At 37.3% G+C, this 17,741-nt stretch overlaps 2 protein-coding genes and 1 long non-coding RNA gene across 5 annotated transcripts; 1 reads left to right on the forward strand and 2 right to left on the reverse strand.

The window, feature by feature from the left end:
- The first annotated feature begins 22 nt into the window (after positions 1 to 22).
- Positions 23 to 16,527, forward strand: LOC117817240. 3 transcript variants are annotated; one of them, XR_004632112.1, is made up of 5 exons: positions 23 to 154; positions 8,607 to 8,711; positions 8,842 to 9,035; positions 9,378 to 9,586; positions 15,167 to 16,527. It is a non-coding gene; the product is annotated as an uncharacterized LOC117817240 (long non-coding RNA). The 3 variants fall into 3 exon arrangements; XR_004632110.1 differs by having other exon boundaries at positions 8,876 to 9,035; XR_004632111.1 differs by lacking the exon at positions 23 to 154 and adding an exon at positions 7,477 to 7,569 and having other exon boundaries at positions 8,876 to 9,035.
- Positions 2,185 to 4,747, reverse strand: tmem35 (transmembrane protein 35). Its single transcript, XM_034689811.1, is given in 3 exon segments — positions 2,185 to 3,648; positions 4,515 to 4,579; positions 4,582 to 4,747. Coding segments are annotated over 3 exon segments (483 nt in total). The 5' UTR covers positions 4,634 to 4,747; the 3' UTR covers positions 2,185 to 3,282.
- arl13a (ADP-ribosylation factor-like 13A) lies at positions 6,712 to 11,554 on the reverse strand. The gene is given in 11 exon segments (XM_034689810.1): positions 6,712 to 7,246; positions 7,341 to 7,457; positions 7,543 to 7,798; positions 7,801 to 7,812; positions 8,598 to 8,706; positions 8,808 to 9,013; positions 9,116 to 9,221; positions 9,337 to 9,589; positions 9,687 to 9,757; positions 10,145 to 10,261; positions 11,494 to 11,554. Coding segments are annotated over 11 exon segments (1,329 nt in total). The 5' UTR covers positions 11,514 to 11,554; the 3' UTR covers positions 6,712 to 7,184.
- Positions 16,528 to 17,741: the final 1,214 nt, after the last annotated feature.

Genomic DNA, 17,741 nt, shown 5'->3' on the forward strand with positions numbered 1-17,741 from the left:
CAAGGGACATGTAGTCCGTTTTGCCAGTTACCGCCATAGACTGTGGTTACCGCCCAAAACTGGTGTCAGTGTGACTACAAAGCTTCTTGTGTTGTTGTCTGGAGTGGAGTGTGATGCTCCAGAAGAGCGAATACGCCCTAAAGCTCCAAAACTGGTCAGTAACGCTGCTAAAACTAAAAATTAGACCCGGCCCTTACTGACTTGATGCCCTTGCCAAAATGTCAACTAGTGCCCCTGGTATTGTAACCAACTCCACCAACAATCCCATCACATATACACTTAAAGACAACTGACATACAGCTGAGTGTTCTACAGGTTTTTCTTATTTTAAAAGAACATTAATAAAATGGTAACAACACTCACATTTAGCAGGAAAAAATAACACAATTTCAAAAAATGTAATGTAATTAATCAATTAAGTAGAATTGATTCAGTCATTATATAACACCATCATTTCCACAGTGCAGAAAATACAGAAGCAAAATGCTTATTTAAGCCTAGCCTACATTTTCTTTCTAATGAAGCTTCCAAAGTTTAAAGAAAACAACAAAAACAAAACAAAAACAAGTAAATCATGAACACTTATAACCTTCAAAAACTGCTTTGGAAACCCTTTTTTAAAAAAAAACAAAAGTGAATCACAAGCTTTTAAATTTATACTGGCATCAGTCCTCAATTCACACCCAAGTTTTATTATATAAAACAATATTATTTTTCCTATTATCTTCAAATTTTCTTCCTCACTCATTTAGGGTGCAAGCGACGCCCCCTATGGATGGCTGGTTGGCTGGCGCCCCTAGCATTTGCCTATGCTACCTATGCCACGGGCCAGCACTGTAAAAATACATGTATAAATTCATGGACCTATGTACTCAAGGAGTTTATATCAACCCTCTGAGAGAGTGACTTCTGGTCCAGGTTAATCTTTTTATTTATTTATTTTTATTTTACCTTTATTTTTCCATGAATATCCTGACCAAGACAGCAGCATAAAACGTTTCACAAAGAAAACAAGACAAAACAATAAAAAATAACACATTACGTCAATTAATAAATAAGCAGTGTTAAGCAGTAAAACGTGCACAAGCTGACCAGATGATCCTTTATCCTAGTTTTGAAATCCTCCACATCTTTGTAATGGTTTCAATGCAGGCATGGATGTCTGCGGAGCCCAGATACTCAGTTAAAGGACAGTGGTCAATTATTATTGATTTATTTTTATTTTTATTAGCATTAAGGAAAGAAATGCTTCTGCCTCTAAATAAGTTACCCAAATAGGCTGTGGTTGCTGTGGAGTTTGATTCTTCTTTTTAACTCATCTTTCGACCCATCTATAAGATGAAAACCTTGCATGAGACTGTTTCCTGCTACTATCATCAACATCATATTCCCTGAGTATCTGTCAGTATTTAGGGACTAAGCCCCTCTATGATGCATCACGGACTGCTCTTTTCTTTGTTATGTATGGTTTGCATACAGAACCCACTCGTCTTTCAAAAATAAAATGTAACACCTCAATACACAGAGACACTAAAGTTACATTTCAAAAAGTATGTCAAGTTCTGCTCAGCTATGTTTTAGATTTAGGTCAAGTCTTAAATTAGGAATGATGACAAGTTTCTACCAATTTGTTACTTGAGTCTGATTCTCCCACCTCTAGAAAGTAGTTGCAAAAACAGTTCACAGGAAGGTCTGTGAATTATTCACAATAACTGGGACACTGTCTCTGAAAATAAGTTAATTCAGGATTGGTTTATGTAATTTTTCATGCCCTGAAAAATACAAATGATTCCCCTATCCCCCGTTTCAGGAGTCAAAGAAATCTGTTGTGCAGCATTCAACAGTATTTTTATTCTGAAATACTGGCTTTTGTAGGAAGACATTAAGTCATCTGAAAAACCTTTCTTTGTTTCACAAACAGTGCCCAACAATTATTTCTCAGCACATTCTCAAACTCAGCTGCCCTAGTTTTATTAGAAATCTGATAACCTTGGGATGTATTTATTTATCTTTAGCTTGAACTCTTGGCTTGAGTTAACTGGCATCAACTTCAGTTTACCAATTTGATTAACCTGTAATTCATTTACTTATAACAAAACAGTAAGTGCAACACAACAATCCCATGACAGAATTTTTTGCTGCAAATTTGACATATATGAATTAGTGCTTACAAGACAAACAATATTTAGCATGTCTCACCTCCAATTCTTTATTTTAAGTACATCATTTACAGAAATATTGTGAATCTCAAAACTAACTCACATCATCTTCAACTGAGCATTTATTCCCAAACAAAACAAATAGGAAGTTTTTCATATATCTTTAGACAGAATTAAATTAAACCAAACATAGTAGAATCTGTAAGAGAGGGTGACAAGGTTTAAGACTTCAGCTCTGAATTACAAAAGGTAGTTTTACACTATTATCAGGCAAAAAGTTCTTATAATAAAAATTTGGTTATGTTCTGCTGTACAAGCTGGAAGCAGACACCAGAGGCAGCAGGCGCTGTCTTTTCTAGCCTTACAGCTTCACTGGTATAATCACTGAACTGAGATGAGCCAGAGGATACTCAGCTTACTTTACTTTGGGAGAAAATATTTCATGCGTACTCCTTTAAAAATCTAATGACAAGTGACAAGAAATGGAACTGATATATTTTCCCTCTCAAAAAATGCTTTCTGGTGACACTGCATTAAATAAAAGGTAGATATGTAATACTAATTGATGAATAATTGGTACAAATTCTTGCAACACTGTTAATTTTGGTTTATATTCTACACTTCTGACCAAAAGAAGCATGCTTGAACTGTTGAAATTCATAAATTATCAATCACTTCTACCTACAGTATAAAAACAAATTAGAAAAACAAGCTACAAAGACTGTCTCAGGAAAACAGCATTCTCAAATCAACATAACATCTTGTAACAAAAACCAAATTCACACTTGATTAAAACAAAAACATATGTTTAGCACAGTGTAGGGCTGGAGTACATGAAGGGAAAAGGGTCATTGAGACATGAGCTCTGCTCATCAAAGCTTCCACTGGTTTGATTGTCCATGGCTATATAGAGGATGTATGGATCAGGAGTTCCCAGTTTCACATTAAGAGTGCACAGGAGTTGATGAGAGTGATCAGTCATCCATCAGGATGGAACAGTAGATGTGTGTGAGGGGGTTTTATTACTGGGGGTGACTGTTTCCTTCAAAATCTGATTCATTACCATCCACAGAGGCGTACTAGGTTCCCTTTGTTTTGGCTTGAACCAAAGTAACACAGGATCTTAAGACTGCTTGACCTTGTTCTTTTCCTGGTCATTGATGTGCTGTTCCTCTCTGCTGTCCTCTCTCTCTGGCCGGTCATCACCTGAGCGGGCAATAAGCAGTCGGCAGGTGAGCAGAATACCAAAGACCAGAGCGTGGGCGTACCGTTTCAATGGGTCACCGACTAGCTGATGGAAGAATAGGACAGCTAGCATGACCAGCAGCAGCAGAAAGTTGGCTACATCTTTTGGCCTGCCTGGCACAAGGGTGAGCACCACGCCGCAGCCCACCTCCAGAGAGCCGATGATCTTACGGAGTAGGACTGAGCTGATTCCAATCTTTTTCAGGCCTGGCAGTGCCTTAGCATAGCTCTTGTATGCCCTTTTCTGAAAGGAAGAAAAGCAAAGATGTTTGTTAGAATATTGCTCTGATATTGCTCACACATAGATGTCTTATAGTGAGGCCATGAGACCATGCGGGGTCACCAAACTCAAGTCAAATTCCATCACTACATAAGCACAATTCATCTTTGTCCTATTGGTGCTCATTGGTGATAACACACCATCTGAGTTACATTGTAGCCTATATATTTATGCAAGCTATCATTTTTCTCATAGGACGAATCAACATCAGCACCAGCAGGTGCATCCCACAGAATTTGCTCGAATGCGCCGCCATTGCTTTAAAGCATTAACCAGCTTTTAGTATTGAACGAGATAATAAGCAGCTAAGGGGTATTAAGCATGCATTTTCACCGTGACCACAAACCTTACACATGTGTTCATCACCCCCAGCATGTTCGAGGCTTCGAGCAACATTTTTAGCATGGTTAAAAAAATGGATGCTGTGGTCTTGTAGTTCTTCTGTTTCCGCGTGTTTAACAAAAGACTTCCCCATTTTGGGTTGTTTTATGTATGTTTTGATACATAGGTAATACCAAACTATTTTAAGGTTTATATTTAACAGGACTAGCGTGCATGCTAACTGTGATGTTAAAGGCAGGTACTGTTACACCAGGACTAAATGTTTTATAACAGAATTTCCTGTGGCATCAAGCAGTACTCTGCACATGAGGACTAGACGAGCTTTGTAGCAGCGAAAGCATTCATTTTACGTATCTGTACCCATTGAGGTCACCATCACCCCCTCGTATTATTTGAGCCTCAGAGCTTCTCGCGTCTGCAGCCTGCACAGAACAATGGCCTTTTTACCCTAACAGATGGAGACAGTTTGTCGTTACGTTTTTACTCACCATTTCACTGTATGCATCTTTGCTAAGTCTCGGTGTGAGTTTAATGGTCCCCATAAACACAAAAATAAACCTAAAGCTAAAGACAGAGCCACTATGGTTATTGTCCTTGGTGAGGGCATCTTTCCGCCACCGTGTGTGCAGCTCGCGCTTCAAACAGAATAGACTGATAGACGGATGGTTACCCGGTGAAGACGCACCAGGGGGATGGGCTTCTGGAAGAACGACAAAGATGGCGTCCCCTAGTCCCCTTCTATCCGCGCCGCATCCGAGAGTGGGTGGCAGCCCGGAGCCTGATCCACCTCGTTTATCGATAGAAATATTCTTATTTCCACTTCGGCCATTAAGCCTATGCAAACCCAATTTCAAATTGTTTGGAAGCTCTGCAAGAATTTAATATAGCAATTATTTGATGGCTTACAAATCCCTTAAACCCATATCCACTATTGAAAATAGTTAAAAAACAAAATAAAAAAAAAACATTAATTGTTGAAACCGTTAAGGTGTTTGTTCCACGAAAAAAATTCCATGGCTGCAACATGTTACAAAAAAAAGCCTGGACAGGGCACTGTTGCGACCCCCACTGTCCTTCAAAGTGATTTAATGTGGCTTCATTTAGCTGGTCTGTAGAAAATTAGCCTACCTGTATGAGCATGTGGCTGTTTCCTGTGTTAACCTTCATGCTTTTGATAACTAACTGTTCACTAACCCTAAACTTAGGAGTCATCTGGCAAAAAAAAAAGTAGAAAACTCATTACATTTTCTATTTTCAATGTTTTATTTCAAATTAAGCTACTGTTGTGTCGATATGTTTTACTATAATAGGTAAAATGTACTAACTTTAGATAACTTTAATTAAAAAAAAATCTGGAAGACATCTCACGACCCCCCATTTGTGTCTTGCGACCCACCAGGGGGTCCTGAACCACACTTTGGGAACCCCTGCTCTAAGTAAAACTGTAAACCTTTGGGAACCAAAGAGACCAGTTTCTGGAGTTCTGAAAGCTATCATCATCATCAATCAATAGCATCATACAAGGTTTTACACAAAGATGATTGGGTATGCATATTATTGATGAAGTCTTGTAAGAAAACCCAATTTATCGGTCTAACTTCATGAATGCTTCCTGTTCTTCATCAAAATCTATTTGGAAAACTGTCATGATTCAGTTTTTGTAATGAAGTGTACATTCTCCTTAACCAAGAAGTTGAATCTACTAGGGCCAGGTGGTACTCCCTCATTGTACTTATTTCAGAGTTGACTCAGACTTTGTTCAACATTTTGAGGTTTTCAGTTAAAAACTGGAGAAGCCAGGTACATGATGGCAAAATCACTTGATTTATCCCACAGAAAAAATGGTTGCCCTGTAAGATAAATAAAGTTGTCTGAACTGAACTGAAAACTTCAACTAAGTCAAGTTGCGTTTTAAGTTAGAATAAACTTTGAAATTATTTGATCTGGATGACTGACAACCTTCACAGACCCCGAATCTCACGTTTCCCTGAAGGTCTCCAAGCACGCTTATTTGGCCAGAGGATGAAGGGTTTTCTTTTAACTGCAATAAAATGCGACTGATTTAATTTGAATATTTACACATACTACAAAAGAAACAAAAACTACCTGTAGCATTTGCCAGAGTCTGAATCCCTTAAAACCAGAGCACAAGTGAGTCTGGAATTATTAGACCTATGAATATAGCCTGGTTCAAACATGAAGCACTTCTAATTGATAATTATTGAATGAGATGATAAACTGTAGATATATGTTTGTTTCAGGGTATCTGATATTATTTGTCAAAAATTCACCACTTGTTAATACAGAAAAATAAAGCTCTACATGATCTGTTTGCCAGGAACTCTTACTGTCAACAAAACACTTAGGTTGTGCCAATCTTAAGTCATATAGCACTTTTGGGCATTACTTAACTCCAGGACAGTACAGTCAGCACTGATGAAAGTGAGAAACTGCCCAAGCCGAACGCTTCAGCAATGACTCTGAAATCTGTTGAGCCATCTGCTAAATAGTTTGTCCAGATATATAAGAAATTATCTGAGGAGGAAGATGGGAAAAACAACTGAGAGGAATATTTTTGTATCACTAAAAGAACAAAAACTCTGGGTATTTGGTTATACCTTCAAAGACACAAATACTTTGTCTGCTGTTTATGTGCTGATATGCAAACACAGAAAATAAGCCATGCAAGAAGTGGAAAATTTTATTTTACAATGTTATAAATCTTACAACAATGCCCCAACCTCTGAAAGTGCATTGTCTACTGCTGGTAGGTGCTTAAATTATGATTTAAAAAAAGGATGTAGTTCAAAAATCACACGGATGAATACAAACAAAACATTCTTTAACAATTTGGCCAGGTACACAGTTTTATATTTAGCTTTCAACATGTCTACATTGTTTTAAACAAATATATCTCAACTCATGTTTGTAATTTCTGTCATTTACATTTCTGTCATTACATATTTATGCAGGTGTGCCCTTCACTACACAGTGGAATCTGCAATTATTCCAAAGGTTCAGGGGGTCATGTCTGAAGTCTAAAGACAAACTTAAGACAAACTTGAGAAAAGGTACACAAAAAAGATATGACTGTTTGTGTAGGGATGTAGTTCGACCAGTTCACTTCTGCTAGAGACCACATCCTCGCAACCAGGTTTTCACTCTGCCTGTCCCTGATCCTGACGTTCCTTCAGAGCCAGTATTGCTTTTCGGTAAAGATCTATTAGGAGACAGGGTCATCTTTATTAAAATGAAGCCACCATTTCATTGTTATGGGGTTTGATTTTGACATGAAAGGAGTGGATGAGGCTCACCAAAGGTAGCAGACAGGTCCACAGGTTGAGGGTAAGCCCCAGACATCTCTTCTGTGTTGATCTTGTTTTTCCTTTTTACTTTGACAACTTTCTTCTTCTTCTTCTTTTCCCCTTTGGCTGAACAGAGGATAAAGACATGTAAGATTTCAACTCCTGAACAGCAAATAACCAAAACAAGAGGACATTAACGACTGTTTTCTACCTTTGAGCGGCTTCTCCTCATTCTCAGGTGATTCCGGCACATCCAGAGTCTCCTCCTTCACCTTTGGTTTACGCTTTGGTTTGTTTTTTTTCGGGGGAATCAGGGCACTGCTGGCTTTCTCTCTGTGACCTAAGCTTTCTTGATCTCCTTCATTACCGTTACCCTCGTCTTCCTCTTGATCGTTTGCTGCTTCTTGATCTTTTTCACTTTCCTTGACCTTAACCGGCTTCTTCTTTTTCTTTGTAGTCAGCTTCTTTTCATAGATGTCTCCTGAGAACGAAAACACAGAGAACCATTTTTAATCAAGTGATTCATTTACTTTATTTTTTTTTTTTATAATTTATTTTTATTGACATTTTTGCATTAAACACTTCTATGATATACATCATCTTTACATTCTCCACATGAGCTTTGAAATCATAATTTCAAAATCACATATATACCAACAGACTTAAATCAAGTGATTCATTTACGAATCAAGAAAAAAGGTACAACTGGTGATGATGAAATAATCTTTAGTTGCAGACCTCTAATGTGATCATAATGTCAGCTGTGTTTGATACTTGAGTCTAATTTTCTGACTCATCGCTGTCACCCATCACTTGTCACTGAGTCTATGTTTAGAGCTGCATCTACAGCAATAGTGTGTTCTTCTCTTCAATGGTATGTTATTGAGGAATAACAGACAGACTGTTGCTATGGAGTATTGACAAAACAGGTGTGGCGCTAAATTAATGCAGACCTGTTCACCTTGTTTCATTTCACCATCAGTGGAACTGTTTGGTTAAAAGTGAGCTGTAATAGCTAAGTTAGCTAAATTTGTTTTTTAGATCAATACAGTCATGACTTAATAGTGCTTGAAAAGACTCCTACATTTCACATCGGGGCCCTGCTCACCCTGTTGTGGTTCCAATCTGCTGCAACAACCCAATCACAATACATTAACCCTTGCTTAGAGTGTTTCCTCTTAGATGGTGTGATTTAAAATGTAATAAAGTACACCTGTATAGCTGGTTTGTTGTATCAGTAGTCTTCACACAAGTTATTTTCCTAACCCTTTGCAGCATGCTTCGAATAGGCTGCAGCTTTCCTTCCCCCTTGGAATTTTTCTCCTTCTCTTTGGGCCGATGAACTTGGCGAAGATCTGACTTGCTGGATCGCATTCTGAGGTGAGAAAACATTCAAATAGTATTTCATGTCTAGGTTTATTCAGAATGCACAATATTTGTCTTTCAAAAAGTTATGAGTGATAAGGCTTCTCTTACCGGTCTCCTTTGGTTTTTCTGCGAATCTTCTCAGTTTTCCAGTTCTTTTCCCTCTCTCTCGGTTCCAGAGGTCTCCTACTGTCCTGGGCCACACGAGTACACAGCTCAGGGTAATCCAGACACACAGCACGCAGCAACCATCGAAGGCCACGCAGGGTCTTTCTGTCCGACCAGCGTCGCAGGTCCATTAAGGCTGAGCAAGGCTCCTGTGATGAGGGGAACAAGGAGGTTTGTTTATATGTGTTCTTATGTGATTTTAAATGAGTAATACATTTTTTTTTTCTGTGGATATTTGGAACATCACTTACAATATGGCAAAGAGAGCGGCTCTGGTTGACCAGGTTCTCCAGTGACAGGATCTCAATCAGCTCACTTCCCAGCAAAGCATTCATTTTATCCTGTTTGTTGGCCAGGCTGAAAAAGAAAAGGTCTCACAGTTAACTCTTAACAGCCACCAGAGGGCGCTGTTTACTCCGTACAGAGGACTCTGTAACACACTCATATGTATGAAGTTAAATACAATACTTACACTAATAGGGGTTTTCCTGCCACTCTGGGTTGCTTCAGCAGATCAGCAAGATTTTCCTTGACCTCTTTTATCCTCTGCCTGTCACTGGAGTCCACCACAAAGATGATCCCATGGGCCTCCCCGCTGAGCTCCCTCCAGACTCCTCTCGACTCTGCTGATCCTCCAACATCCAGCAGGTTGACCAGGTAGTTCTCCACTCTGAGCTCATGTCTGATGCAGCCATGGGTGGGTCCTCCTTCGACACCATGAGGTACTAAAACGACAGGGTGAAAACGCAGATTAGATCATTTCATGATTCTTCTTTTAACACTTGTAGACATATATATATATTTTAGCCACTACTGAATTACCTCTTAACATCCCTCTGATGGAGGATGTTTTTCCTGCTTTGTCAAGACCAACCACAAGAATGGTTACTTTCCTGCAGAGAACACAGAATAAAATGTCACTGAGGGTATGAATATAAGTAAAGCAGTGTATCTAGCTATGTTAAGTATATAAGTATAAATATAAGTCAATATATTTTAAAAACCTGCAAATGAAAAAATAGCTTGAGTTTCAGTGCTAAAAGAACTCCACTAAGAATAAAAGTGAAGAATTTTGCGATATTTGAGAAATATAAGGGAGCTAAGAGGTGTCAGTGAACTCTACATCGCAATAAAATGCCCAATAGTACCAATGATATCGGAGGTGTCATTGTAGCCCAGCTCTGTGGTTGGGCTTATTAAACCTATCTCTTTTGGAATTCCCCCACCTAGTTCATCACCTCTAGCTCTGATCTAATATTCAAGAAATGCATCATCTGTACCTGATTGGCTCCTGTATTTTGGAGACCCAGGTGCAGCAGTTGCTCAACAGGTTGAACATGTTGTCTTGCAATGAGAAAGGTGAGCACAGTGGCCACCATCTTCTCTGGAACTTGTACCTGCAGACAGATGGTCAGCTTGTTAAAACTCACAAACATTCACACAAAATTACAGCTGGTAGCTTTAGTCACTGTGGGGTCACGGCCAGGTTCACCACAAGGATACTTTGTGTCTGCTGCGGGCTTAGGACACTTTTACAGATGGTCAGATATCCAGGCAATGCTTAGACTGCCAAGTGTCTCTCTCTCTGTACTTTACCAGAATCTAAAATTAGCTCGCTATCATCTGTTGTGTGCATGTTTTCTTTAGCTTGATTAATTCTCATCAAAACCATGAACAATCAGTTTCCTCTGCAGTCAAGCTTGAATATGATCATTTTCTTGAATGATACTCAGTAACTGGTCTCAGCATCCCTTGGTGTGGTGCTGATGGTGATGGCTTTTTGTCATGCCCAAGGGACCAATAAGTACTTCTCTACAGCCTTGTAATACACAGGCAACAGGTATGTCTCAGACAGTCAGGCCATATGCTAAAAAAAAACACCAGAAGATCTTCACTTCTTCGTCCAGAGCATCTGCTGAGGCTGCGTAATCTGCTCAGGTCACTTTAGAATGACCTGCTTTTAGTGATGTAAACAGGATGACCCATTTTGTTTTGGCTGCAGGAGTCAGTGAGGTAATTACAATGTCCCTAAAGTTTAAGTAAGGACGCTTTTCCATGTTTGACAAAGAATCGGAAATCTCAAGTTAGTGCATTAGTTAATACCAGTGAGCTGCATCAGAGTTTAAATGCAAAGGATCATGTTTCTTCTTTGCATGAGAAGAGTTAAGATGCTTACTGAGATGGGTTTTTTTTTATTTAAAATTTGGTTCTGATCCACATGTTGTAGAAATATATTTTGCATGTTGATTTAAATAACATTAAGTTAGTAGAATTTGAGAGAAAATGTGACACAAGAAAAGTAACTAATGAAACTGTAAAATAGTGCAAAACAAAAAGAAGTTACAAGAAACATGAATTCCCTAAGAATAATGTTTCTTTTTATAATACTAAAAAACACCATGAATAACAGAGCAGTTGAGTTCAGTCCAGTTTGAGTCCAAAAATACAACCATCAAACAGTACACACGTGTGGAGAAACAGAGAATCCCTCAATCAAAACAAGGTATTTCAAACTCTGCAGACACTTATCTAGTACACTACACCACCGAAGGACTAAATCAATGCTAATATTTGCAGACGCAGATTAATTTCTTTAAAGAACACAGGTGAATAATGTGAGAATACTTACAGAAGAAAATCTACATCCATTCATTTGTTTGGGTGCTGGTCTCTGTTAACATCTTGTTCCCATCAGCTTCAAATCTAATAAGGCTCACACTAAGCTTTTAGTCACCCCATGTGGGAGGTACAAACTTGGAAGTGTTGTATTGGTACTTCAGCCAATCGCAGAGTCCCCTAAGCCAAACGCTAATCCCATTGGATGGTGTGGTTACTCTTTAACGAGCCAACTAAGGTGCATATGTCCGCCCACAAGTACTAAATGTGTCTCATGGTGTGATGTGTGACGTGACGTGATCCTAGCGTGTTCCTACTAAGGTCTGAATGTGTCACCTAAAGACAATTGGACAGACTGCACAATTTTAGTCACTCTAGAAGATAATGACATCATACGTTTGGTGGTGGGCTGGTGTTGTCACGCCAATGTAAGATGTGTTTGTGGTTATAATTGGAACTGAGGCTAACTATAGACCTTTATTACTTGTCAGGAGTATGTTGAGTGGAATAGGTATGGTGAGATAATAAAATATATATTTTGGCTTAACTCTTGCCAGTTAAATTTTTTTTTTTGTGCATTATTAACCACTTAGAAAAGTTTTACTTGTTCTGTTCATTTAATCTATTCTGCACAAATAAAACTACATTAAAACCCATTTAATGGACAAATAAGAGATGTTTCAGGAAAGACGGTGCAGGAATAAAAATTATATCAATTTAGAAAATACATCAGCAACATAAAAAGATGTATTCATTTACTGTAACAATTAGCAGACACAACAGAAATAAAACAAGACTCTGTCATAAAAAGAATTAAATCAGATATCTTTCCAAAATCAATCACAAAAATGAGAGAAACCAGGTTACACCGCAGAAGAAAACACATTAGGAAAATGTTTTTTTAGTAAAAGATTGAATTCACAAGTAATTTAAATGATTGTCTTGATGAAGCCAATATGGGATTCTGGCTGTAGGCTCTAATTGTAAGGGGCATTAGAGGTTCCCTGTAACATTTCAGGCCAAGTCAACACATTACATAATTGTGTAATACAATAATTCAATTAAGCCTGTCACACACATTTTGTAGAGAAGAACCACTAGATGGCGTCACATACACAGAATGTATTTTCACTGCCAGACGCTGCTGTGTATCTGAAAATCTGTTTAGAAAATATAATGGAGCTGTTTTCTAGTGTAGTATGACTTTTAACCTATGCTTAATCCTACTTTACTCACAACTGAGCTTGTTCATGTTTATTTTATTTGTCTCATCTTTATACCCCATTCTGGTTATTTAAACATATAATAGGAAGGATAAAGACTGTGGGAAAAGGAGAAAGGCTTCTGCTGATAAAATTGAATTATAATTTTGACCCGGAGCACTGGTTTGTGTCCAGGCCTGATCTCATTATGTCATTAAAGCGACGTCCAATCAGAGTCTGCCCTCCTCTGCTGAGCGGACTCATCCTAGACTGACCACAGCCCTGTGTCAGCTGACACACACTCACACACAAACACACACATGCTCATTGCAAAAACAGCAGCAGCTGAGGACCGCACCCCCATCTGCTCCCGCTCTCCACATAGCAAACATGTTTCACAGATCCCCCCACTGCTGAATTTGCAATCTGGGACACTGTCAAACTACCTCAGAGCTTTGCAGAGCTATATCATATTAACATTGAAAGAATAATTACATACTGCATTTATCCACTGGCTTTCCTAAAGTTAAAGAAGATCAATACATTGTCATGTGAAATGAAAATACAGTCAGGAGAGGCTTGACCTGATTTAACATTAAGATTCAAAACAGAACAGATAGTCTGGCTTTGTGGAAAAGGAACATACATTTTCAGTGCAGCATAAATGAACATACCCATTTCTGTTTAACATGGATTCAGATCAAAAGGCTTAAAATACACCAGGCTTAAAGCACAATGTTAAAAGAAGCAAAAAAAAACAGATAAACATGTGTCAACAATGTTTGTAAATGAGAACTAGTTCTCAAACATTTTTATCTGGTAAATAAAGGTCTAATAAACACGAAATAAAATCTTTATTATAGGGGCTACAACATGAAAAAGTCAAACATATTTAACATTACTTATAGTGTCTTTAGAGAAAGGCACACGCTTGTTAATTATTAGGGTAACTTTTTTCATTAACTTTAAACTTGTGGAGAATTTGTAAAACGATTTTTGAAGCCTTTCACATTGGTTAATTCAGTTTGTATTAACACCATCATTTTTGCGTTACTTGACTTCATTGAAGGAATACAGCAATGTGGCACCAGACAGCATTTACTCTGAGCTGGAGAGACAGGTGATGAGGGCTGTTGGTCGCAAACGACTTGGTTCTAAAACATGTTCTAGCAAGAAGACAAATAAGCCAGCTGTTGCTAAGCAAGGGTGACCGTCAGGCTTTACAATAATGGTTTTAGGTTTACAATAAAGTTCACTTCAGTTAATTTTGAACAGAGTTCATGGATTGAATTGTTATTGAAGTTAACGTTTTTGTTTACGGCGCAACAGTTAAAGCAGTATTTTTTGATCAACTGTGCCCACCTATGAGTATCATCAATAGCAACAACCAGTAAGGTCTCCAGAAAGTGACTGAGCCTGACAAAGAGGTAGTTCAACATCCTTTAAAGTGGCGCAGTTATTGTCCAATATTTGAATCAGATTTAGCAAACAAATTAATTGATTTATTTAATTGGCTTCAGAGGTGTTGGTGAATATGCTGCCATGACCACACTAAGCTAGCTGTTTCTCCCTGCTGTCATTCTGTATGCTGGGCTAATCTAACAAGCTGCTTGTTTGGCTTTATATTGATTTTACAGACATAACTGAAAGTGATGGTTTTGTTTTACGTTTGTCTTAAAAGTGAAATAATTACAAAATGTGGACCTGTCCCTTTAAAGAAACAAAGGCGGGGCTCTTGCAAAGAATTTCAAACATAGACAAATGAGTATCCTTTCGCAGGCCTGATTAAGTGGTATCATTATGTGCAGGGCATGACTGGTGATAACATTTCCGTCTTCCATTTCCCCTTCAGCTCCACAGAGCAGACAGACTCTGCTGTCTGAAATCACTGACCCACACCACGTCTACAGCAAACACATGAATTAGCAATGACAAGCTTTCATTTCCATACAACCTGCCAAAGTGATGTCACAACTTTAGATTGGATTTGATCTGGATGAGGTCAGATTGCGTCGAGCTGTGATGACATTGTAACAACAATTCAACTTCCCTTTATTGTTTTATTGCTAAAGAGGAAATAACACTATCCTGGAAGTTAAAGATAATTTGTTCTATTCAGTTTAAGACAAGTTGGGGTTAGTTTTAAGGTGATTTGGTCTTGTTGAGAGAAATGTCTTAATGTTAAAATTAGTTAAACCTCTTCAATTTGTTGGCCTTTTTATGCACCTTTCAAACAAGCAATCCTTGTTTGCATAAGTGGTTAAGGACACATCCAACTGATCCCCCACCCCCTGTTCACAAAACACGTGTTTAACAGGCTGTCTTGTCTAATAGGTATCTTTATCTCACTTTAATAAACTGGGTAAATATCCATGTAAATAATGTGTCTCGGAATATGAAGTGAAGTTTTATTATCTGATTCAGTCTGTGTTTATGTGTAAGTAAGTGTGTGTGTATGTGTGTAATGCATCCGTTCACTTGCAGGTCAACACAACAAGGAGAAGTATAGCCTGCTGGTGGAAACTAAAAATGGAAGCGCCAAGAAACTGATCCCTCCATGCTCGCCCTCTACAGTGCATCCATTTGGACAGGACGGATACTGTATGTAATAAAAACTGCAGTGCTTTTTTTTTTTTCAATGAAATAGCAGTGCAGAGATAATGAAATGTAAAACTAACAAAACTTTATTTTTCCTCCAGATATTTGTTTTTATTTAAGATGGATTGAACAGCATCTGAGATAGCAGTAGGAAGAGGTATTAATAGTAGTTGTATATTGACATCTCCATTGAATGGACTCAATGTGGGCTGCTTAAAATAACACAAACAAGCACAGGATATGTTGATACACTTTTCTAGCATGCCTCAAACTTAAAGCACTGTTTCTATTCAAGTTTGACCTTTCTGTTTACTTTATTTACTTGTTCGTTCATTATGTTTTAAAGGTTAGATGAGACGACAGATACTTCTGTAATGTATGTTATTATTATGCTAACAGCTCGTTAACTTTGCTAAGTGAAAAGTCCAGAAACAGCTTTTCAGGCTCTATCCAAACAAATGCAGACTGGTCAGCACATCAATAAGGAATACACCTTTTCCCTGTTTGATTGATCTGTTATTGAAGTAAGAGTTTAATGTTGGGTGATAAACAACCTGCTGAGACTCCACTGCAACCTTCAAAAAAACAGTCCAACATATAACCATATAACACATTGTACTTTCACTCTTAGCGACTGTAAAAGTAAAACAAAGGAGTTATTCATCAACCTTAACTCATGATTGTAGGCAAATGTTCTTGTTTTATTTACCAAGCTAGCTAATCCCCTCTGCCTCTAGTCTTTTTGCTAAGCTAAGATAACCAATTCAACTTTATGTATCTCATTATCTAGATGTAACATTGGTGATACTATCTTGAGATAACAAGGCAAATAAATAGACATCTCGAGAACAAGACCACAATTGCATGTCATCAAAGAATATGGGGTAAAAAATGTACGGAGGCATGTCTACTGTGTTCACAGTATTTACCAATCAGTGTTTACTTTTGTGTTTGTTATTTAAAACGTACATAAGAAGGACTTTCTGAATGGAGTGAATACACCTTCTGTTCAGTTTCTGTATTGCTTGTAATCATGGATGTGTTAAGTCATACTCAGAATCGATCAGACTATATTTGTAAACCGCTTTTCAGAGATTGATATTATAAAACAAGCTGTACATAAAAAAAGGGTAAAAATAGAATAAATTATAAATACAAAAGGAATAAGAAACCCCCATCCCATTCCCAACCCCACAATCTATCTATCTATCTAATATGTAAGGTTAAGAACATGATATATGCAAAAATAATAGGAATAAAATAAAAAATAAATAAAGAAGAAGTTGCTGAACGAACTGAGGAAACACTGTCATGATATCTTAATGAGGAAACACTAAAGGTAAAATTAGATGTTAAAATTCACCAAAATGAATACATTTCTAAGATGAAGAAACACTAAAAGATTAAAACAAGAAAAATAAACTAAGATACTACACTAAAAGTAAATACAGAAAAGTAAAACAGATAAACAAACAATATTAAAATGCTGAGAGGTAATCTGTAAAAATCATGAAATGATAGGATCTAATTAATAACAAAATAAATAATAAATAATTCAATATAAATTAAAGAAATAATAAAACAATAAAAATGAACTAAATTAATACTATATATGTCTATAATTATTTTTAAAAAGACAGTTTGTACTTAAAAAAAAGTGACTAATTAGAGCTAGATAATGAATAAATAAAGTAAGATAGAATAGGAATCTGTTATGAGCAAGAGCAAACAAAAAAAGGCAGGTCTTGAGTTTGCACTGTCTCAATGTGCACTTTGAACCTCATCTCATTGCAGTTTTTATTTCTCTAGTATCGGATTTTAGTGTCCTTATTTCTAGACTGGTAGTACAGTGTAAACCAGGGATGTAGTAGCCTCATTCAGCATGAATCATGTGACAGTTTCTGCTTTTTCAGCTCTTATTGTGGTTAAGATTGGGTAACTTTTGTTCCGTCCATTTTTTTGTGTATGTATGTCTTTTAGTGGAGGGCGTATCGATTCTGTTGTACCGATATATTGATTCTCACACACTACTCATTTGAGTATCAATTACTCTAATAAAATATCGATACTAATTAATAAATGCGAAATAAAAGCACATGTCACTTCTGATTCTTTTAGGGTAACTTACTCCAATGTTTTGTACAGAAGAGGCTGTTTTATACGGAAGAGGATTAGGGACACTGAAAATAAAAAATTAAGGTCAAATTTATTTATTTTTTATGATTTTTTTCTGAGATTAAAGTCAGACTTTAATCTCAAAATTCTGACTTTAATCTCAGAATTCTGACTTTTTTCTCAGAATAATAATTGAAAAAAAATGTTTTGACCTTAATTTTTTTTTTCCAGTGGCCCTAATCTTCTTCCATACAAATCTATGAGAAATCAAACTTGAAATTTAAAATTCGAGAAAATACTTGGAGTAAAAATATGAGTTATTGTCTCTGTAGCTGAATAACAGGTG

Source organism: Notolabrus celidotus, chromosome 8 (assembly GCF_009762535.1).
Source record: "Notolabrus celidotus isolate fNotCel1 chromosome 8, fNotCel1.pri, whole genome shotgun sequence".
NCBI lineage: Eukaryota > Metazoa > Chordata > Actinopteri > Labriformes > Labridae > Notolabrus > Notolabrus celidotus.